The sequence below is a fragment of the Brienomyrus brachyistius genome, unplaced genomic scaffold (assembly GCF_023856365.1).
Source record: "Brienomyrus brachyistius isolate T26 unplaced genomic scaffold, BBRACH_0.4 scaffold53, whole genome shotgun sequence".
NCBI lineage: Eukaryota > Metazoa > Chordata > Actinopteri > Osteoglossiformes > Mormyridae > Brienomyrus > Brienomyrus brachyistius.
The window spans coordinates 349,504-373,646 of NW_026042328.1; the positions used below are offsets into that span (position 1 = coordinate 349,504).

General features: G+C 52.7%; 1 protein-coding gene across 7 annotated transcripts in view; it reads right to left on the minus strand.

Moving 5' to 3' along the window:
- Positions 1-178: 178 nt before the first annotated feature.
- The window catches only part of LOC125723968 (microtubule cross-linking factor 1), a 48,156-nt gene continuing 24,191 nt past the window's right edge, over positions 179-24,143 (minus strand). The window contains exons 6-16 of one of the 7 annotated variants that reach the window (XM_049000778.1): positions 20,670-20,816; positions 19,970-20,071; positions 19,482-19,691; positions 18,646-18,807; positions 15,832-15,999; positions 14,673-14,912; positions 13,491-13,772; positions 12,831-12,907; positions 8,477-9,908; positions 7,392-7,449; positions 179-264 (exon numbers count right to left, since the gene is read on the minus strand). In XM_049000778.1, the coding sequence (XP_048856735.1) occupies positions 7,411-7,449; positions 8,477-9,908; positions 12,831-12,907; positions 13,491-13,772; positions 14,673-14,912; positions 15,832-15,999; positions 18,646-18,807; positions 19,482-19,691; positions 19,970-20,071; positions 20,670-20,816 (2,859 nt within the window). In that variant the 3' untranslated portion in view covers positions 179-264; positions 7,392-7,410. Of the gene's footprint in view, positions 265-3,917; positions 7,093-7,391; positions 7,450-8,476; positions 9,909-12,830; positions 12,908-13,490; positions 13,773-14,672; positions 14,913-15,831; positions 16,000-18,645; positions 18,808-19,481; positions 19,692-19,969; positions 20,072-20,669; positions 20,817-24,143 lie in introns of those variants that run through there. The other 6 variants (XM_049000777.1, XM_049000774.1, XM_049000772.1 and 3 more) reach the window with 6 other exon arrangements.

Below are 24,143 nucleotides of genomic sequence, written 5' to 3' on the forward strand. Positions count from 1 at the left end.
AAACCTGAGGATAGTGCTGCTGAGTGCTGCTGGGCCTCTGCTCACTGCCAATGAACCAGAGGGTGGCGCTGCTGGGCCTCAGCTCGTCACCAACAAACCTGAGGATAGTGCTGCTGAGTGCTGCTGGGCCTCTGCTTGCTGCCAATGAACCTGAGGGTGGTGCTGCTGGGCCTCTGCTCACTGCCAAAGAACCTGAGGGTGGCGCTGCTGGGCTTCTGCTCGCTGCCAATGAACCTGAGGGTGGCGCTGCTGGGCCTCTGCTCGCTGCCAATGAATCCATGAGTGAAAAGAAAAATAGTCTTCATAAAAACAAACGTGTGAACACTGGTCTTCCTCTGTATTGTGTCAAAAAGGCTAGAGGATAAATTCCTGATTAGCTGCAGATATGACTATTATTGATTAGCACAACAAACAGAATGAAAAGTGATTGTGTGATCTTCGTGTCATTGTCCTTCTGTATAACAAGCACTCTGTCAAAACCAGATAGGATCCATATATAAATGGCCTGTTTATACTAACCTATATCAGCTCTTTCAATATAGTGGGCGAGGTTTCTTTGGACTGAGTGTGGGAATCCATGAGGGGTATTCAGAGATTATGTTAAAGGGGGGTGCTGTAGGATTGCAAAGAGACACTCCAGACGGACAAGGGGGCTGTGTTTCATACGGCATGCCAATCCTCAATCATATTCGCTGTGTCTGGATCTTACCAGTGACCTTGTGTATTCTGCACGGTACAGTGCTTCCTAACAAGCTCACAATGTGCCGGAAAGCTGGCTGTGAGGTGCACACGTAGACACAACCCAACATGCAGGCAGAGCATCGCTACGCCGAGACCAACATGAGGGCTTGGTGGATAACACCACAGCGTGAGCGTTCAGCATGGAGAAGACGAGCTGAAACGAGCATTAGGGGCAAATGCTGGATAAACTTTAATCTACAAGTAACACACCAGAAAAGAGTACAAGCTGCAATAGAAACGGATGCATAACAGTCACTATTATGTCGACTGTACAAATAAACTGATACTTTAGGTTCAAGTGGGAAGCTCCCAGACAGTGATCATGTGGCAAAGAAGACAAGCCTTTAATGAATCGGCTGCTGAACGGAGTTTCAGGACTAAAATCATCTAATCTTACGATTTAAATTCATCTCTAAGTCATGCGTGGTTTGGATGATGTCATATGGAAGTTTACTACAGTAACTGCATGTACTGGCATGGAAAGATGACAATGCACAAAATGGAAGAGAAATGCTGCCAAATAAATCAGTAATGTAGCATGATGTGGTTGCAACACAATCAGGCTCTTGGCCTCATTATGCCTAGTGAAGCAGGAGAATGGCCATGTGACACAGAAAATTAACTAATTTGCCCAAACTAATTAATGGTTCTTCTGTGTCCCACCGTGGACCCTGATCTCCTTTGAGAGCCCAGTGGCCGTGAATGTCCTCACCACACCGAACACAAGTACAGTGACAGAAAGATTCGTGCTGCTAATGACTGTCAGATGTCATTCCTGTTTTCCAGTTCGTTAGCAGTGAGTTCTCACACTGCTCAGACACCCTATGGAGGACTCCCATCTCCTGTAACAGCATCAGCCTCCTCAGAAATACTTCTAACTCCCCCCGGGACTCCAGCATTCCAGGGAAGTTATTTGTTTCGCTCGTCGTCACTAAACCTGCGTTTTTCCATATTTAACGCAGGACTCCGGCACCTGTCACAAAGTGCCAGTGTGAGTTCTGGGATCCTTTTAAATTTGGAATTGCTTAGAAGCCGGTGATAACAGGGCAGGGCCTGGTGGGGGGGGGGGGGGTTAAAATTGATCTACAAGCCAACTGAGAGCTTGTCTTCCCTTCTGAAATTTCAAAATTCTTCTGTTAATGGTGCAGCGTTTGTTTACACATTTCACTGCTGATGTAAAGAAAAACATTGCTAATGGAGAGCATAGGAAAGCCAAGGTGACAGCTGTAAGGGTCCCTGGGAACGAGAGCACAGATAGGAGATGAGCTGTGTTCTCTGCCCCACCATCATCCTTCAGGCTTCTGCCTTCATGAGTCCTGGGACAGAAACATCGTCTTCCCAGAAGCAGAACATTAGAAAGCAGGAAGAGAAGGCAGCGGGGGAAGAGGAAGGAAAAGGGAAAAGTGTGAGAGGTGGCCTGGTCAGCAAGAGATCCTTTTATTTGTCGCTTTTTAAATGGTTCACCTCTGTGCATGTAAGAGCGTCTCCAAGGTGCTGGTCTTCTCCAACCGTGGTTACACATCGAACATGTTACTCTTACACTTTAAAGCACATCTATTCAGATTTGCTCCCAAATGTCATGTTGTTTGCTAGACAAGAGAATTATCATAGAGAAATGGACTTGGTGATTAAATGAACACGCACGCATGCCTGCAGGTGTTGATGTTATGAGGCTGCGGTGAAGCTAAATAGAAACGTGGCTCTTTAAATAGCTAACTGTGCATCTGCCTTTTTTTGGGACAGAGAAGCCTCAGGCTGTTTAGCTTGATCCAGCACAGGGCACAGGACTCAAACATCCAGCATGTAACTACATGGGACAAAGCTCATTTTTCTTTAAAAACACAAACATCTGTCCATCCTACAACCACTTGTCCAGTACACAGGAGCAGTGTGTTCTGGAGGCTATGGCAGACAGTATAGGGTACAGAGGCAGGAGACACCCAGGACAGGATGCCAGTCCACCACAGGACATAAGGCAGGAGACACCCAGGACAGGATGCCAGTCCGTCACAGGACATAAGGCAGGGGACACCCTGGATAGGATGCCAGTCCGTCACAGGACACAAGACAGGAGACACCCTGGACAGGATGCCAGTCCGTCACAGGACATAAGGCAGGGGACACCCTGGATAGGATGCCAGTCCTCAACAGGGCACAGGACAAGGGACACCCTGGATAGGATGCCAGTCCATCACAGGACATAAGACAGGGGATACCCTGGATAGGATGCCAGTCCGTCACAGGACATAAGGCAGCGGACACCCTGGATATGATGCCAATCCGTCACAGGACATAAGGCAGGGGACACCCTGGATAGGATGCCAGTCCGTCACAGGACATAAGGCAGGGGACACCCTGGATAGGATGCCAGTCCGTCACAGGACATAAGGCAGGGGACACCCTGGATAGGATACCAGTCCGCCACAGGGCACAGGACAAGGGACACCCTGGACAGGATGCCAGTCCACCATAGGACATAAGGTAGGGGACACCCTGGACAGGATGCCAGTCCACCACAGGACATAAGGTAGGGGACACCCTGGACAGGATGCCAGTCCATCACAGGGCACAGGACAAGAGACACTGTGGATTGGATGCCAGTTCGCCATAGGACATAAGGCAGGGGACACCCTGGATAGGATACCAGTCCTCAACAGGGCACAGGACAAGGGACACCCTGGATAGGATACCAGTCCTCAACAGGGCACAGGACAAGGGACACCCTGGATAGGATACCAGTCCACCACAGGCCACAGGGCAGGGGACACCCTGGACAGGATGCCAGTTTGCCACAGGCCACAGGGCAGAGGACACCCTGGACAGGATGCCAGTCCACCACAGGGTACAGGACAAAGGACACCGTGGATTGGATGCCAGTTCGCCACAGGACATAAGGCAGGGGACACCCTGGAGAAGATGCCAGCCCGCCACAGGACACATTCACAAGCACATTCACACACTATGGACAAATTAGAGAGATGGATTCACCTAACTGCATCTGCTGAGAGAAAACAGGATCACCCTGAGGGGTAAGCAGAGAGGATTCAAACTCCATACATGCAGACAGAGTTGTGGTGGCATTTGAACCCCCAAAGCTATAGGTGCAAGGTGTAATCAGGGCTACCCACCGAGTCACACGCAACTACAAATTAAAATAAAGAATTCAAGCAAAAGACTGCAATTAGTAAATAAATATTTTAATTGGCTGATCTTACAGTTATTTCCACACCTTACATTGACTGTTTAGTGACATCATTCATATTTTACAATTTCATTTTTACTCTTAAAAAAAGAAAAAGAACACCTGTGCAGTTTGACAGGTATGATGGTTCACTTTAGAAAAGAAAAGTGAGTGCAGATCAGGAACAGTGAAATACAGCAGGAGGCCCCCCAGTGTGACTGGGACCCAGACGTTCTTACGAGTGACGCTGAATTACGACGCTTCTACTCACATGCACTAAGTGGCTAATATCCCAGAGGCATGCAGGCCGAGTCGAACACGAGTCGAGGTACACAATGGTTTCCCGCGTAGAGCCGCAGCGTGCTTCCTGTCCTCCTGTGAGATCCTTCCTCTTCATAGTGATACATCCTCCACAAGACTGTACATTCAAAACCTCGAACTGTCTTTGTTAACAACAGGCCCTATGTTCTGCATTCCATACAGGACAGGATCTTAATTTTCTCTCATATCCACTAACTGCCACGATTCCCACAAATTATTTTTGTTCCGTTTAATTCAAGTTTCGGTGGGTAGATACACATTCTCTGACATTTTAATGTTAGACTAGTCTTCTCAATATATTTACAGTGTGCAAAATAAGAGAGAAATCCTACACATGGCGAAACAAATAAATTCAACTTTAAAAGGCTGGAGGAAGAGAGACACCCTAACGTAGATGCTGATGGTCAGGCAGATAAATGGTATTCTGTAGTCACTCTCTGTACCCAGAAAAAAAGTCCCCATCAAGCCATAAAAAAATAGGATGGAGACGAATATATAAATACGTGTGTCTGTGTTATATATGTAATGTGTCTTTATATATGTGTGGGTGTATGTATTTACGATCGAGAACTTGGTTCCTTGGTTCGCACAGGCACCCTACATGGATGTGTTCAGCCCGTGTTCAGCCCGGGTCCAGCCCGCTCTGGGACTCCCTAGACGACACTGCGGCTCTTCTGTTCTTCCAGAGCATTCGTCAGGCTGGTGTCCTTGGTGTCCTCAGAGATACAGGCCTGAGGCAACGACGAAGACAGGGACAAGCACTGACCCAGGGCTCAGCTGCCATTCAGCTCTTCAGCGGCCTCCTCACTTTCCGACAGCGGGAAACAGAACCTCCTTTCTGCCGTCCTGGACCGCCGAGGGGATGTGGAAGGGGAGCGGGCCGCCCATCGGGATGGGGGGCGCCGATTGGCTGGTCTCGCGGGTCTCAAAAAGTGGGAGTCCAGGGGTGGGGCGACTGGAGAGCACGGCAACTGTTTCCAAAGATGAGACTAAACGTTAGTGAACGGCAACCATACATGAGCCTGTGCAGTGTCCCGGGCACCAAAGCAGTGGCCAGCGCCTGCCCTGAGGGGGCGCTACACACTCTGAAGGACTCAAGGCAGGGAACACGCCAGCAGCCTGGGATGGCCTCTCTACATCCTGCTGAAGGAGAGTCTGATCATGGGCCGCTCATCCTGCCTAACAGATGACTGACTGAACTGGGTTAAATTAAATCAGACCCAGCCGTGGGTGCAGCCAGCGCCCTCTAGCTTACGTCTGTAGCACTACGGCCATTTTTACAACCTCAGCTCTCATTTTACAATCTTAATTTATATTATTTTTGGTAATGTATTTAGGGTTCAGATACAAAGAAATATACATGAAGTACACGAAAAGCAGACATGCAAGTGAAAGAAATTAATCCTGCTTTTGAGCTACTTAAACGGTATTTATAATTTAAGTTAGAAACGCATCCTATAAGGGTTAGTAAAACTATTCCTTAGAGAAGGAGAATGCGGAGCTGAAAATGAAGAAAAGCACCGATCAGCAGAGCGGGAGGATTTAATTTAGCAGAATTTCCTCCTGGGCGCCTGTTTGAGGTCATGTGGCCGCGCTGCACGGCTGGCTGCAGTGACACATCCTCCACGCAGACGGATGCGCGTGACCTGGGGCCTCCTGGGTAAATGCCGACGAGCACAGTCACCACGTGGGAGAGAAGGTGAGGAGATGGTGGATATGGGAGTGAAGGTCCATAGAGAGAGGCGATGTCTCAGCAGAGCCCGGGTCAGAACAGACCCACAACAACATTCTTACTGTACATGCAGAACAACCAGCTGCAGCAGCTACATACAGAACTCTCTCTGGTTAGTGAGTGAAGACATTTTTTTATGAACCACATGCACTGGGTACATTTCACTACCATGGAAATACAGAGAAATATGACTAACAGGGTTAAGTTACACAAAACAAGCAGTTCAAATATGTTCAACACACAAACCCCGAAGTTTGTGAAAAGACAAACGTTCCTTGTCCCTCAGTATTCCCATACAGTCACAGTGACAGACTTTTATTTTTTTAATGGTGGAACGGAATGGTGGTGGTGGTGGGGGGGGGGGGGGCACCATGACTATGGCACCTTTGGCATGCTGCAAAGTGAGGGACATCCGGCATTCCGGTCCCTCCCAACGCAAGCAGACCAAAAAACAAGAACAGGCTGCCACAACAGGACAAACGAGAAAGGAGTCAATGCTGGTCCCCAGTCAGAAAGAGGTGAGACTGAGCCAGGGGGGGGAAGCCGGCTGTCAGGGCTCAGAAAATCCACATACAGAAAGGAGAGAGGAAGTTTTACAGAAATAGTGGGGAGAAACGAAGATCTGGGTGTTTGATCCGGACCTAACTTGGATTTTGGCAAGGAACCTAAAGTGACTCTTCTAAGTGATTCCAGCTCACAGGGATGGGGGGGTGGGGTGGGGTGGGCGTGGCCATGGAGATCAGGAAGCCTGGAGCCGTGACTAAAAGAGTCATCCTGAGCGTCTGGGAGAAGTTCGCCTTTGCTCTGCACTTCACAGGCCCAGCTGTTAGTCTGCCCTCTGGGGCACTAGGCAGCGTCAGTGCTGCAGCCAGGACAGAACTGACAGAAAATGATTCACATAAGCATGAAGAAGGCTGGGCTGTGAAATAAAAACATTTTCAGTGGCTGAGTTCATATCTAGAAGGTCCTTTGGGTGGCCACTCAAAGAAGCAGAAAGTGACCTCACAGAGCAAGGATACTCACAAGGTGACTAACACTTTAATGACTCTTTGGGTCACCAGTTTCCTTGTACACTGTTGACAGGCGTGGTCTTAGAGATTAAGGAGACCCAGGTAACCTGCAAGAACAACCACTGTTCCTAACTAGACAAAATAAGCCGCCTTTCAGCTGTGGGTGCTTGCAGTCACCTGGGTAACCCCCACAGTTAAAACCAGCCCTGGTGTTGGGTACAGGCTATTTTGAGTGTTTAAGAGAACATACAGACAAATGACCATGCAAAAACTTCAGTTCACGGTTATGACCACAGCTGGAGCCTCTTCTCACATCTGCCTACGCACTACAACACAGCATGCGTGTTGGGTGTGATGTGTGCGCAGGGTTGCCCATGACAGCGGACGGCCGAGGTGAGGAACTTACAGTGTGGACACAATCAGTGTTACAGTCCCCACGGCGTGCTTAATAAGACAGTGTGGTTCTGGATCAGAACCCACAGAGGGAAGGGAGGCCCAAACAGCCAGAAGAAGACAGAGAAAGAGCAGACACTGTTAAATAGGCTTATCATCAAGAAGGAACGTAGGTCAGATGAAGAGCGAGGGCCGAGCTCACCACCTCCCCCCGGCTGGAGCAGGGGCCGAGCTCGTGAGAGGCTCTAGCGAGACACTGGAAAGACTCACCCAGTACAAGAAGACCATACAATGGGCCCTGTCATTTTCAGCATATTCTACCTGAGCTAGAGTAAGAATTATTGTAACCATAATTTTTGTATGCATTTACTATAAAAAATGATTTCTTCTATACACCGTCCGTACAGGATAAATATGCTATTGAAGCTATAAGATAAGTGAATATGGCAGCTGACCAACTGAGCACCCAGGTATCACGCCCCCACAGCACGCGTGTGACACTCTTATGGGGGGCTTCAGAATGGGCTCTGAGCTCTGGCAAGGTGTCTGCCCTCACAGTGAAACTTCCTGTGACGCAGCTATGGTGGCGAGTGAGCCATGGGGTCACAAAGAACCCCGCTACAAGGACACAGAGCAACAGGCCACAAAGCATTAGCATGCTCACTACACCATAGCACTAGGAAAAGCCCGTACAGACAGGACATGAGGCTGCCAATCGGGGAGGTCACATGGGGTCACACTCGCAAATATCGCAGTTCGATCTGTAAACCTTTAGCATCCTCAGAAGCAGAGTGCAGATCTCCATGTGCCTGCCATGAACCATAACTAGCTCACTTCCAGACACAAGAGGCAAGCCTCATTGTGAATAACATGCCTTGCATATATTGATAATAGGAAAGGCCCTGCAGCAGTTCTCAGCTACAGATCCAGAAACGTAACAAAAAACAGAAGGAATGTATCAGTCTATCGTTTCAGCTGCTATTTCAAAGGAATCGGATAGCGCTAATGTTAGGAGTCCTACTTCACCTACTTAGCAAGGTAAGAACTGATCTTCTGAAGCAGGATGTGTAACAGATGCATGTTTGGCATGGTCTTTACCTCAACGGGGCCCAGAGGGCCCTTGTCCCCATCCCTGCTGAGGCCCATCTGACTGCCGGACGCAGGCCTCTTGTCCTCCTTTAAGGCTTGTTCCATCAGCTTCTTGTTCAGCAGCCGGGCTGCGTTCTCAGCCAGGCCGTAACCCGGGGGAGCAGACAGGTCTTGCCTTATGCTGATCACTTCTGGGGTCCTGTCACCCTGGGCCTCCACAATCAGCTGCACGGGACTGGGTGATCGGCCCCGGGTGCTCTTCAAAAGGTCCTGGAGCACGCCCAAGCTCGGGGACCGGCACTCAGCGGACCCGGGGTCGGCAGGCCGGGAGCGGCTCGGTGACTTGGTGAACTTCGGTGTGGTGTCGTTAACAGCGGGAGTGTGGTCGATGATGCTGAAGAGGCTGGAGAGGCCATCATTGATGGTAGTGTGCACCGGGCTGTCCCGGGTGGTGGTGGAGCGAGCCCAGGCCGACTCGCTGCACCCTTTCTGTGGTGTGCTGGGGGTGGCTACCCGGCTGGCAGGCTGCTCGGCCTTACAGGACAGCGGCTTGCGCTGCAGCTTCGGGGATCCATACTTGGGGGAGCAGCAGGGGCGCTCAAACTTGCCCTGTACGGCAGGAGAGTACTGCACCTTCCTCAGGCTGCGGGAAGGTGAGGAGATAGGGGTGGATCCACCCTTGGGGGTCAGGCACCGGAGGGGACTGCTGGTAAGGTTCCTCAGGGCCTCCGTCTGGAGGCCCACGCTGATGGTCTGAGTGGTCTGGGTCCCCCTGGTGGTGAAGCCGTTGGTCTGACAGGCCGTGTCCTTCAGATGGCGCTCCACTGGGCTGGAAAGCATGGCATTACGCACCGAGAAGGCCACCTCCTTCATGTCATCGCTCAGATTCCGGGAGAGCTCCAGTTCCAACGAGGAGGCGAAGCCCACGGTGGAGCAGACCGACCGCTCAGGGGGGCGGAGCCCACCCTCCAGGAGATCCCGGTGCTGCCAGCGGCCATACACGTCCTCTGGGCCAGGGCAGGGCCGTTCCCCAACAGGGGGAGCCACAGAGCCGTCAAGCTTACAGCTCAGGGGGGGGCTGTGGAGGACACGGACTCCATAGCGCTCGGGTCCCGGGGCCCCCCAAGGGGGCTGACGCTGGCAGTGTTCGGGGCCGCTGAGCGTGCTGGTGGTCAAGGTGGCACTGGTGGTCAGGAACCATGAGGAGGGCTGGAATGTGTCAGGCATGTGCTCGGGGGCAGGGGTGCCACTGGTGGCCCCCCCATGACTGGGGGAATCCCAGCCCTTGCTGTTGTACTCCTCAATATACTTGAGGTCATCCGGGGAGAGCGGTGGTGTCACGTCATCGGTGCCGGCATCGCCGCGCGTGCTCCGGTCGGGTAGAAATGGAGAGCTGTCCATCAGCCTCTGGAACTCACTCATGGAGCAGACCGACTTGGCCCTGGGAGGCACGACAGAGAGATACTAGCAGTCAGACGTCCATCCATTCATACATCAATTATGGCTAGGTTAAAAAAAAATTAAATAAATAAAAATAAATCTATCTTCACTTGCATAATCCAATATTGATACATAAAATCCTGACATAAATTTTTTTATATATGCCTTATGCAGTCTACGGCCTTTTCTCGTGATTGTGTGAAGCTTTAAAAGACTGTTCTGCTGGGAGTTGCCTATTTTCTTCTACTGAAATCCACACACGAATCATATCACTGCACAGAAGATATCACCAGGTTGGTCATGCTCATATCTTCTGCACATGATACAATTGGTGCGTGGAGTTCGGTAGAAGAAAATGGTTCCTACATTAAACTGCTCAGTGCAAAGTCTGTGGGATTATTTGGAGTAACCAGGTCATGATTTCATGTAAGTGTCTCTTTGGTGAATTTTGCAAATGGATTTTTTTGGTGCATTAATCACTACAGAAAGAATTCCATTCAGTCCCATTCTATTCCAGAGAAGCCTGTCATTTCTACAGTCAATATCTCCAAAACTATGCAACTCCCAGCAGAACAGTCTAGATGGATAGACAGCACTAACGACCCTCTAAAACATATCTTTTCAGTGTTGGGGTGAACTGCCCCTTCACCCACAATAGTCACAATGAGATATGGCAGGCACACACGCAAAGTACATTGGGAGTGGCACCACTGAAGGTAGGGCTGCAGAAAATCACATCACAATTACTTGAAATATTTCCACTTAACATTACGCTACATATAAAACAAACAAGATTACATTTACCAAGAAATGAACCATAGCCAAGCAGAATTTATCATCAACCAACACAGTGTCACGTTAGCTGGTGTCGCCACAAGTTGTATCAATAGATAAATCAGTGCCAAGAAATGTGATGTGAACACAATGCTTTAGACAGTAGGTACTATAGGGTTAGTTATACTTACGGCCGCAGTTTGGTAAGCAGAATAGCTGAATTTATACAGATTATTTTAAATAGTATAAGAACTTCTGGGCGTCTCAACCAACTCTGAATCAAATCGAATGGAAATCTCACACACACACACACACACACACACACACACACACACACACACACACACACACACACAGAAGGAAGCCCGCACTAACATGCAAACTGCATGTTTGGACGGACACACACACACGCACATGCACACACACACAAGAGCTGAGCCCTGAGCCCAGTCTCCAGGTTTGTCAGTCACCTCGGCAGCCTTACAGAAAGACTGACAATGCACGTCATTTGCTTTCTGAGGTTAATACATGGAATGTGCCCTCAGCAAAACTACCTCTCAGAGTCTGGGACTGAAACGTTGATGGATTTCACATAGAACCGATTAAACAGGAGGTTGAGATTATTTGGGTCAAACTCCCTCTGGAACAGCCAGAAAAAGTAGATCAAAAAGCTAAATAAAATCAATCAACGCAGTCGCTCACAAATTCCAGGCCCACTCGAAGCTACCCGAGCCACCCAAGCTGTGTGCTTTCTGGCTGGTTGTCAGCCGTAAAGGATTTCATGATGTGCTGTCGAGCAGGTTTACACCAGCGCCAAGCGGCAGTCAAGCATAACTCTGCACCTGATGTAGCCTGCTTCACCGGATTCCACAGGAGCTCTGCAAAAGGTCACATACCTCACATGTCACACTCCTTTCATATCCAGATAAGGAGCTGCTGTACAAACTCACAGCTCCTGCACTCTGGCGGGCAGAGCAAGGTTCAGCTTCTTGGGCCATAACCCACTTTGTCAGTGCAAAACCCGATTAGTTAAACAGAGAAGCCAGGGTTTACCTGCTCAGCGGCTGTCACTGCCACCATGCTGCCAGTGAAGCCCATTCTGACGGCTGCCCCATGTCAGGGACAGCCCAGCTGCTCCCCCACCTCGCCAGTGAAGCCCATTCTGACGGCTGCCCCATGTCAGGGACAGCCCAGCTGCTCCCCCACCTTGCCTGTGAAGCCCATTCTGACGGCTGCCCCATGTCAGGGACAGCCCAGCTGCTCCCCCACCTCGCCAGTGAAGCCCATTCTGACGGCTGCCCCATGTCAGGGACAGCCCAGCTGCTCCCCCACCTCGCCAGTGAAGCCCATTCTGACGGCTGCCCCATGTCAGGGACAGCCCAGCTGCTCCCCCACCTCGCCAGTGAAGCCCATTCTGACGGCTGGCCCATGTCAGGGACAGCCCAGCTGCTCCCCCACCTCGCCAGTGAAGCCCATTCTGACGGCTGGCCCATGTCAGGGACAGCCCAGCTGCTCCCCCACCTCGCCAGTGAAGCATTCTGACGGCTGCCCCATGTCAGGGACAGCCCAGCTGCTCCCCCACCTCGCCAGTGAAGCCCAGTCTGACGGCTGCCCCATGTCAGGGACAGCCCAGCTGCTCCCCCACCTCGCCAGTGAAGCCCAGTCTGACGGCTGCCCCATGTCAGGGACAGCCCAGCTGCTCCCCCACCTCGCCAGTGAAGCCCAGTCTGACGGCTGCCCCATGTCAGGGACAGCCCAGCTGCTCCCCCACCTCGCCAGTGAAGCCCATTCTGATGGCTGCCCCATGTCAGGGACAGCCCAGCTGCTCCCCCACCTCGCCAGTGAAGCCCAGTCTGACGGCTGCCCCATGTCAGGGACAGCCCAGCTGCTCCCCCACCTCGCCAGTGAAGCCCATTCTGACGGCTGCCCCATGTCAGGGACAGCCCAGCTGCTCCCCCACCTCGCCAGTGAAGCCCATTCTGACGGCTGCCCCATGTCAGGGACAGCTCAGCTGCTCCCCCACCTCGCCAGTGAAGCCCATTCTGACGGCTGCCCCATGTCAGGGACAGCCCAGCTGCTTCCCCACCTCGCCAGTGAAGCCCATTCTGACGGCTGCCCCATGTCAGGGACAGCCCAGCTGCTCCCCCACCTTAGGAGGTTCCCGCCACCCGTCTCCTCCTCATGGTACACGGCCAGGCCCTTCCGCTCCGAGATCTCATTCAGGTTCTGAGGAAAAACAAGGCCAAAGAGTATATTTAATAGCACACGTTTCATATATTTAGCCATTTAGCTGTAATCTAGACGGTAAGAAATCAGAGTCACGTCCATGCAGTTTTCCATGTTGATTTATTTGTCTCTGGCAGCAGGGTGTTCCACTGACCCGTCAGTCCAGCAGGGCACCGAAGCAGATCCACAGGATTACATTGGCAACATTCAGGTTATAAGTGCAGGCCATTAATCGCTATGCCACCTGTCGGTGAGCAGAATTAAACACACGCCTTTTTCTGAAAGGCAAATTTGTGCACCACACAATGCAGCTTCAACAAAAAAAGGAAAAAGGTCACAAGAACCGAAAAAGCAGCAAAGCCACTTGTCCCTGACCTCGACACCGGAGAGGAAAGTGCGAATGAGCTAGGATGTGATAAATAGATGCAGACTCCCACCCCCCCGTTCCTATTTATCTATTTGGAGGTTATTCCTGCAATACTTATGATTCATACTACCAAACCAGTTTCATCCACTTATGATGCTTTATAAATTCTACCTTTCCGGGGGGGGGGTGCATGGGGAGGGGGTTATTCTTAGGCACCTTATTTATGCAGGGAAACCTCTTCTCGCCATCCAGGCGGGATGCCAGGGGCACCTCAGTCTCCCCCAGGGGGTCCAGTGACAGTGTATCCAGGAACAGGCTCTCCAGTGGGGCATCACTCTCGGGGTTGGGCCGGGCAGCGGAGGGGGCCGGGCCTGTCACACGTGGGCTCCGGGGGGACCGGGGAGTCCGAGGACTACCCTGGGGCGAGAAGACCCTGGGGGACCCGTCCTTGGCCTCAGAGGAGGGAACGTCAGCACGTCGAAGATTGAGTTCCCTCTGCTGCGGGGGAGGGGGGTTTATTAGGGTTTAAATATTTGCGCACACCAACAGAGAATTTACTACTCACCCTAACCCTAACCCTAACCCTCATATACCATAATCCAGCTATGGGAATGCCATGCTGTGTGAGCTGTGTGATTAACAGCATTTAAACAACCAATCTGAGTTAGGTGCCCAATGAAGTGGTTGCATTTTATTTCCTAATTTCCCAAAATGAGGCCTTTGGTTACACACTTAGCGTGTCGATCCTGCTTCTATACCGAGCTCAAACTGACCCCACCCCTGTCTTTATCCTGACCATTTCCCTTCTCAATTCTGATCTCACTCCTGCCTCTATCCCGACCGCAATCCTGCCTCTATCAGTGCATCAATCCCGACACCATCACCGCCGCTATCCTGACCCCACCCCTGTCTTTATCCTGACCATTTCCCTTCTCAATTCTGATCTCGCTCCTGCCTCTATCCCGACCCCAGTCCTGCCTGTGTCAGTGCATCAATCCCGACACCATCACCGCCGCTATCCTGACCCCACCCCTGTCTTTATCCTGACCATTTCCCTTCTCTATTCTGATCTCGCTCCTGCCTCTATCCCGACCGCAATCCTGCCTCTATCAGTGCATCAATCCCGACACCATCACCGCCGCTATCCTGACCCCACCCCTGTCTTTATCCTGACCATTTCCCTTCTCAATTCTGATCTCGCTCCTGCCTCTATCCCGACCCCAGTCCTGCCTGTGTCAGTGCATCAATCCCGACAGTCACCGCTGCTATCCTGACTCTTTATCCCAACCCCACCCCCGTCTCTATCCTAACCCCATCACTGCCTCTATCCCCCAGTTTCTGCATGCAAGTCCTCCTAAAATATCCCCCCCCCACCCAGTCAGCCCCCACTTTCCCCACCTTGCGGTGGACGTCCCTCATATGCCAGTCCCAGTCCTGCCTGTCACGGTCGAAGCACTCCAGAAGCTCCGCCCTCTCGCGGCTCCACCGCTTCTCACTGTGCTGCAGCCTCCACAACAGGTCCAGCGAGGTGCTGTGACTCTCAGCCAGGAGACGCCGGTGCTCCTCCCTCTCGCGCGACAGCGCCACCCGCGGATCAGTGTCTCCAGTGGTTGTTACCTCGGCTGAGCACTCATCTCGCTGACCAGTCACACAGAGTGCTATCATTATTATGGTTGCTATTATTCTTATTTTTAATAACACACAATAAATTCATGTATGCACCCACATGCACAGTCTGCATTCATATCTTTGGGGGGACTCTCCATTCATTCATATGGGCATAACCATAATCCCAACTATGACAACCTTAAATTCTACTTCAGCCTCATCTACACATATATGGTGATATTTAGGCATAAAGGTAATTTTATCTGTCTTCCAGGAAGAAAATAATTGCTCTGTTGGGTGGCTTTGACTGTCCCAGCTACGACCTCTCAAAGGTGCTGAAGCTGATAGATGAGCACCGAGTCAGTTCCTGATCTCTACCTTCTATGAGTACAATTCATGTCCTTTTGCCTTTGGCTCAGACTATGATGGGGGAATCGATGTCCCAGGTGATCAGAACCTGTGTCGACTTAGCTTTTCATTAAAGGACTGGAAATAAGGCTTGAGACTCGCCTCCACGGCGTGACTCCTGCAGAGCTGGTGAAAGTGTGGAGAGCAGCCTGCAGTGTACTGGCTCTAACTGAGCAGCTCAGCCACCTCATTTAGGGCACTGAGAGTTTAATATCACGTGAAGACGTGCAGCTTTCACAATCTGCTCAAATGCATCAACCAGAGAGAAAAGTTTTTTCAACCCCAAAACTAGCCCCAGACAACCGATATTATGCTTAAAATGCAAAGGAGGCCATATTTAATGAATGGACCTGTCATCGCATGGAATGTCAACATCTAACCTCAGCACTGCTTACATTATTAATATGCAACACGAGAATGCACAGCTAAACACCCGGACCGGACTAAGAAGACTCAGACGTAATGCTTCTCTTCTGTTCACTGGGTAGGGGGCCCAGCAGGTCAATGACGGACAAAGCTCTGATGGATGAGCAGCCTGTACCTGTGGGATCTGGCACCGGAGTTCCGCCCACTGCACCTCCCAGCTGGCCTTCTCATTGGCGTAGGCCTGCTGCAACTGGCTCCGCCGCTGCTCCTCGTCCCGCAGCTCAGAGCGGAATTCCTCCAGCAGCATGCGCAGGGCATGCAGGACGCGCCGGTTCTCCCCCGCCTGTGGAGGAGCCCAGCTCCCAGGCTTCAGTTAGATGCTCCATCCTCAGTGACCTTCTAGATTCTGCACCATGTATTTCTGAATCTCCACACTAATGGGATGTACATCAGACACCCTAGACATCAGAGATGTGGACGACTCTTATTCTGGAACATTCTGTCTCTCCGGTCAACGTGCATCGTATTATTAAATGATTAAATGGATTATTAAGACCATTAAATGCCCTGACAGATAGCATTCAGCTCCAAGGCCACTGGATATCCAGGGGAGGTGGGGCTTGCTGACAGGCGCTTCCTCCATCTCTGGAAAGCCTTGAGGCTGAGGGGCGGCAGGAGCCCTCAGAGAGACCTTGTGTGGGGCACCAGCCTCTGGGGCATATGCGAGGTGCAGATACTGCTGCTCCCCTGCAGCACATACAGCTATAGATTAGCATGATGCCGGTGTACGTGGCTGAGGGAAAGTCACGCTCTGACGCACTATAACACACTTTGACACACAGGCTGTGACATATTCTGACATGGTATGACATGTTAAGATATTCTCTGACACACCACGACAGGCTCTGACACGCCACGACAGGCTCTGACACGCCACGACAGGCTCTGACATGGGATCACATGTTAAGATACAATCTGGCACACCACGACAGACTCTGGCACGCCACGACAGGCTCTGGCACGCCACGACAGGCTCTGGCACGCCACGACAGGCTCTGGCACGCCACGACAGGCTCTGACATGCTCTGACATGGGATCACATGTTAAAATACAATCTGGCACGCCACGACAGGCTCTGGCACGCCACGACAGGCTCTGGCACGCCACGACAGGCTCTGGCACGCCACGACAGGCTCTGGCACGCCACGACAGGCTCTGACATGCTCTGACATGGGATCACATGTTAAAATACGATCTGGCACACCACGACAGGCTCTGGCACGCCACGACAGGCTCTGGCACGCCACGACAGGCTCTGGCACGCCACGACAGGCTCTGGCACGCTCTGACATGGGATCACATGTTAAAATACGCTCTGGCACACCACGACAGGCTCTGGCACGCCACGACAGGCTCTGGCACGCCACGACAGGCTCTGGCACGCCACAACAGGCTATGGCACGCTCTGACATGGGATCACATGTTAAAATACGCTCTGGCACACCACGACAGGCTCTGACACGCCACGACAGGCTCTGACATGCTCTGACATGGGATCACATGTTAAAATACGATCTGGCACGCCACGACAGGCTCTGGCACGCCACGACAGGCTCTGACATGCTCTGACATGGGATCACATGTTAAAATACGATCTGGCACACCACGACAGGCTCTGACACGCCACGACAGGCTCTGACACGCCACGACAGGCTCTGACATGCTCTGACATGGGATCACATGTTAAAATACGACCTGGCACACCACGACAGGCTCTGACACGCCACAACAGGCTCTGGCACGCCCCGACAGGCTCTGACATGCTCTGACATGGGATCACATGTTAAGATACGCTCTGACACACCACGACAGGCTCTGACACGCCACGACAGGCTCTGACACGCCACGACAGGCTCTGACATGCTCTGACATGGGATCACATGTTAAGATACGCTCTGACACGCCACGACAGGCTCTGACATGCTCTGACATGGGATCACATGTTAAGATACGCTCTGACACGCCACGACAGGCTCTGACACGCCACGACAGGCTCTGACATGGTATGATATAGGTTGGCATGTTAAAATATGTGCTGACACACCACGACAGGCTGTGACATGTTCTGACATGGTATGGCATGTTAGGACACACTCTGGCTCTGACATGCTCTGACATGGGATCACATGTTAAGATACGCTCTGACACGCCACGACAGGCTCTGGCACCCCACGACAGGCTCTGGCACCCCACGACAGGCTCTGGCACCCCACGACAGGCTCTGACATGGGATCACATGTTAAGATACGCTCTGGCACACCACGACAGGCTCTGACACACCACGACAGGCTCTGACATGCTCTGACATGGGATCACATGTTAAGATAAGCTCTGACACACCACGACAGGCTCTGACATGAGATCACATGTTAAGATACGCTCTGACACACCACGACAGGCTCTGACATGGGATCACATGTTAAGATACGCTCTGACACACCACGACAGGCTCTGACACACCACGACAGGCTCTGACATGCTCTGACATGGGATCACATGTTAAGATACGCTCTGACACGCCACGACAGGCTCTGACATGCTCTGACATGGGATCACATGTTAAGATACGCTCTGACACGCCACGACAGGCTCTGACACGCCACGACAGGCTCTGACACGCCACGACAGGCTCTGACATGCTCTGACATGGGATCACATGTTAAGATACGCTCTGACACACCACGACAGGCTCTGACATGCTCTGACATGGGATCACATGTTAAGATACGCTCTGACACGCCACGACAGGCTCTGACACGCCACGACAGGCTCTGACATGGTATGATATAGGTTGGCATGTTAAAATATGTGCTGACACACCACGACAGGCTGTGACATGTTCTGACATGGTATGGCATGTTAGGACACACTCTGGCACGCCATGAAAAGGCCTCCAGCACTTAGATGGCTGTTCTGGCGGGCCTTATACCTGCTTCTGGTGTTGGAGCAGCTCGGTTGCCTGGGGAGAGAGACCTGGCTCAGGGGTTCCTTCAGTGCCAGGCTGCAGACTGGGCTGGTCCTCCCGGTCCATCACGCCTTCCACCTGCTCCATGAGGCGGCTCAGCTCTGGGACACTGTCCAGAGTCTCAGGCTGGAGGGACAGAACAGGGTGTCAACCCATCACTGGCCCTCAGCCAACTGTATGGTGTGTTCTTAGTGCTGATACACACCAACACTGGATGGCAGCTACCCATTAGATCTTCACCTAATCACACCTATTAGTCTGACAATTGCTGATGGAAAACGAAACACCTCGCAATTACCAAAAACAAAACAGACTCAATACATAATGCACACTTAAAAACTATCAAATTACATGGTGGCCTATCTTCCTTACTACATAATTACAATTACGGCATTTAGCAGACGCCCTTAGCCAGAGCCACTTACATAAGTGCTTAGAGGTCTCATCAGTTAATACAATGTGATACTGGTTCAGTAGAACCCAGCTAAGAATACTATTACTCTAAAAGACTCTGCTGGCAAGTAATGTTAATGAATATGTTTAATAATAGTATAATCCTGGAAGTGCTAATCCAAGTCCTTCTGAAAGAGGTAGGTTTTTAGTCATCGTTTGAAGAAACCCAGTGACTCGGCTGTTTGGACACCGAGGGGAAGTTCATTCCACCACAAAGGTGCCAAAACAAAGAGTCTACATGGGGAAATTGTACTTGACGGCAATAGTCAATTAATGCTAATGTGTGGGAGACAAGGAGCTCTCCATCGCCCTCTAGAGGGCTCCGGCCAGATAGAGGCAGAGCTCACCTCTGATGGAGCATCTTCCACAGCGGACTCACTCCTGCGCCCCAGTCGCCAGTTGACCAGGAGCCATCGCAGCTTCACATAGACGGCGGCCATGTTGTGGCGGAGCAAACGCAGCTCTTGCTGAAGCAGCGCCCTCTCCTGGGCCCAGGCCTGCTCCTGCGTGCTGAGCCATGGCTCCGCCTTCCTGCACTCCTTTTCCTCCTCCTCCTTCTGCAAGAGAGTTTGAGCACATGTCAGTGGGGGGTGCCAGAGCTGCTCATTTTACTGCTGAATTAAGGATGATTTCCAGAACATTCCAGCAACCACAGGAGCATGACGAATGAGTTCCCCAAATAGCCAGCTCTGGCTGGTCTTTGGCTCAGTGTATTATTACTGTTTGTATTATCATTACCATCATCTGCTTCAGCCTATGCCTGACATTTCACAAAGCGAGCAGCTCGCCACAAGCCCTCATGTAACTTTGTCTGCTAGCAGTGTGCCAAGCTCACCTGTGCTGTGCTGCTGCAGCACCCTGGGTCAGGCTGCAGCCTTTGCTCCAGCTCAGGCTGCTCAGGAACCTCGCTCACCTCCAGCACAGGCGTGTCCCGTTGCTGTCCCCAGAGGAAAAAGTGGGACATTACACCTCCTCATGAGCCAGGCCACGCCTTCTCACCACCCATCTCTGCTAGCAACAATGATTGAGGTCAGCACCTTATTAGGTTCTGCTACAGGCCCATGTCTGATTGGTGTACTGTCAGTGGCCTGAGGAGAATGACCACCCCAGAACCCCCAAAGTGGCCGCCCAAGAAAGGCCACAGCCGAGAAAGGCTGCTCAGGGTGGACTACTGCCCCGGAGAAGTATGACCCTGTGAATAAAAGGCCCCCATTTCCTGAAGCCCTTACGGACTGTAATCCCCTCTGAATTAGCATGAAGCAGACGGGCGGGCAGCTGTGTGCCATTCGCTTAAAAATGAGCAGTCTGCCAACATTTTCTAGCATGGTTGAGCGAAAGCTTCACTTCTCAGTCCATTAGACCCATCATTGACAGGTTTGGTTGTTGCATCATTTCATGTATTCATGTTGTAACTTCTCATTATAAAGAGCCATAAGCAAACAGCAGCCCTCAGCAGAGGTTCCACAGCAGCTGAATTCCAGTACCAAGGGGGGGCACTGGAAAGCTGAGGAATCAATAAAGGGCGACGGACTGACCTCCACACTCAAACACTTTGGCCTGCAGTAATTACTGCGTCCATGGGCTCCCCTGCTCTGGCCAGTGCCCCAAGGACCGGACTGGGTCCCGGGCTCCGAGGCACGCTCGTGTCCTATCCGCCACTCCAGCTCATCCCTGAGATCGGACTGCGTATCAGGGGAGGGGAGAGGGATGGGGGATGCGTGGAGGGATTGGTGCGCACAAACAAAGGACGGGGACGGGAAATACAGAAAGCGAAACAATGGATAAAGTACACAGCGGGACTGAACAAAAAAAACACGCCCGGACAAAATGGCTAGAACAGAAAGAAGAGCGCAAACAGGAAGACCAACTTAAAGATGACGGCGTAAGACAGAGAGGAGAAGAGAACTAAAGCAAGGATGAACAGAATCATGGGCTGAAACATCTAGAAAGACCACAAAGAGGAACAGAAGAAGAGAGGGGAGGGAGAAGAATGCAAAACACAGGTTATGAGGCGCATGCAAATGGGGGAACCATGAGTCAAAAACCAACGGCGGCCATAGGCAAGCATGATAACGCTGGAGGAGTCAGGCCTCTCAGGCCCAGGTGTGCATGCGTGAAGTATGACCTCAAAGCCAGGCACAGCCCAGCAAGCAAGCATGCAATGATTCAGCCATCCACAGCCCAGTAGCGCCATCTGGAATGATGCAAGATCAGAAGGCCGCAGGTTCTCTGCTCACTCTGTTGGGTGGCTGGAATGGAAGTGCTGTTTGGCCTGAAATTGGTCTGAGCAGAAAACCTGGAGCCATCATCTTCGACAAGCCCAGCAGCAGAGAAAGTCTAGCTCCAAATACAGAAGGTGAACAAAATAGAAGCAGACATCTTCAGCCAAATAGGATGCTCCTTGAGGAGAGTCTTCACTATGTATTGTTTAAGGCACCAGAGTATAATAATCATAAGAGACACATGGAGTATTTCCAAATGTAGTTTCACACTTGTGGTAGAGCCCTCCAGGCAAAATGAAGGTAACAGTGATGCAGAAACCCAGGAGTCAGAAGTAGGTCCTTTCTCAAGAGGTAGTTCAGAAGATGGAGGTCAAATAGGGCTTTTCCCAAAGTAAATACCTGTTAAAATGCATTATGTAGCAGTTTCTCGCTGTATTAACAGACTATCAGATAACAGGCAGGGCTTCTACCTGCACCAAGGAGCTTTGTGGAAGTGTGTGGCAGGTTAGGGTGTGTGGAAGTGCGGGGCGAGCCAGGGTGAGTGAAAGTATGCGGCGAGCCAGGGTGAGTGGAAGTATGCGGCGAGCCAGGGTGAGTGGAAGTGCGGGGCGAGCCAGGGTGAGTGGAAGTGCGGGGTGAGCCAGGGTGAGTGGAAGTGCGGCGAGCCAGGGTGAGTGAAAGTATGCGGCGAGCCAGGGTGAGTGAAAGTATGCGGCGAGCCAGGGTGAGTGAAAGTGCGGGGCGAGCCAGGGTGAGTGGAAGTGCGGGGCGAGCCAGGGTGAGTGGAAGTGCGGGGCGAGCCAGGGTGAGTGGAAGTGCGGGGCGAGCCAGGGTGAGTGGAAGTGCGGGGCGAGCCAGGGTGAGTGGAAGTGCGGGGCGAGCCAGGGTGAGTGGAAGTGCGGGGCGAGCCAGGGTGAGTGAAAGTATGCGGCGAGCCAGGGTGAGTGAAAGTGCGGGGCGAGCCAGGGTGAGTGGAAGTGCGGGGCGAGCCAGGGTGAGTGGAAGTGCGGGGCGAGCCAGGGTGTGTGGAAGTGCTTGGCGAGCCAGGGTGTGTGGAAGTGCTTGGCGAGCCAGGGTGTGTGGAAGTGCTTGGCGAGCCAGGGTGTGTGGAAGTGTGGGGCGAGCCAGGGTGTGTGGAAGTGCGGGGCGAGCCAGGGTGTGTGGAAGTGCGGGGCGAGCCAGGGTGTGTGGAAGTGCGGGGCGAATCAGGGTGTGTGGAAGTGCGTGGCGAGCCAGGGTGTGTGGAAAACAGGCGCTGAATGCTACTTCTCCCGAGGCCTGAAAAGGGCTATTTCTCAAACGGCACTCTCTCACAGCAGATCTCCTCCAAGTTGGATCGCACTAACATGCTGACGTACTGGGATAGGGAAGTCATGCTGACATACCGGGATAGCGGCATCAGGGTGGCATATAGGGATAGTGGCATCATGCTGACATTCAGGGATAGCGGCAACACACTGACATACCAGGATAGCACTGTCATGTTGACATACTGGGATAGCGGCGTCAAGGTGGCATACTGAGATAGCGGCACCACTCTGACATACCGGGATAGCCCTGTCATGCTGATATACTGGGATAGCGGCATCATGCTGGATAGCGGCGTCAGGGTGGCATACCGGGATAGCGCCGTCAGGGTGGCATACCGCGATAGCGCCGTCAGGGTGGCATACCGCGATAGCGCCGTCAGGGTGGCATACCGCGATAGCGCCGTCAGGGTGGCATACCGCGATAGCGCCGTCAGGGTGGCATACCGGGATAGCGCGACAGCGGCGTCAGGGTGGCATACCGGGATAGCGCGACAGCGGCGTCAGGGTGGCATACCGGGATAGCGCGACAGCGGCGTCAGGGTGGCATACCGGGATAGCGCGACAGCGGCGTCAGGGTGGCATACCGGGATAGCGCGACAGCGGCGTCAGGGTGGCATACCGGGATAGCGCGACAGCGGCGTCAGGGTGGCATACCGGGATAGCGCGACAGCGGCGTCAGGGTGGCATACCGGGATAGCGCGACAGCGGCGTCAGGGTGGCATACCGGGATAGCGCGACAGCGGCGTCAGGGTGACATACCGGGATAGCGCGACAGCGGCGTCAGGGTGGCATACCGAGGTAGCCCGACAGCGGCGTCAGGGTGGCATACCGGGATAGCGGCGTCAGGGTGGCATACCGGGATAGCGGCGTCAGGGTGGCATACCGGGATAGCGGCGTCAGGGTGGCATACCGGGATAGCGGCGTCAGGGTGGCATACCGGGACAGCGGCGTCAGGGTGGCATACCGGGACAGCGGCGTCAGGGTGGCATACCGGGACAGCGGCGTCAGGGTGGCATACCGGGATAGCGCGATAGCGGCGTCAGGGTGGCATACCGGGATAGCGCGATAGCGGCGTCAGGGTGGCATACCGGGATAGCGCGATAGCGGCGTCAGGGTGGCATACCGGGATAGCGCGATAGCGGCGTCAGGGTGGCATACCGGGATAGCGCGATAGCGGCGTCAGGGTGGCATACCGGGATAGCGCGATAGCGGCGTCAGGGTGGCATACCGGAATAGCGCGATAGCGGCGTCAGGGTGGCATACCGGGATAGCGCGATAGCGGCGTCAGGGTGGCATACCGGGATAGCGCGATAGCGGCGTCAGGGTGGCATACCGGGATAGCCCGATAGCGGCGTCAGGGTGGCATACCGGGATAGCCCGATAGCGGCGTCAGGGTGGCATACCGGGATAGCGCCGTCAGGGTTGCATACCGGGATTGCGGCGTCAGGGTTGCATACCGGGATTGCGGCGTCAGGGT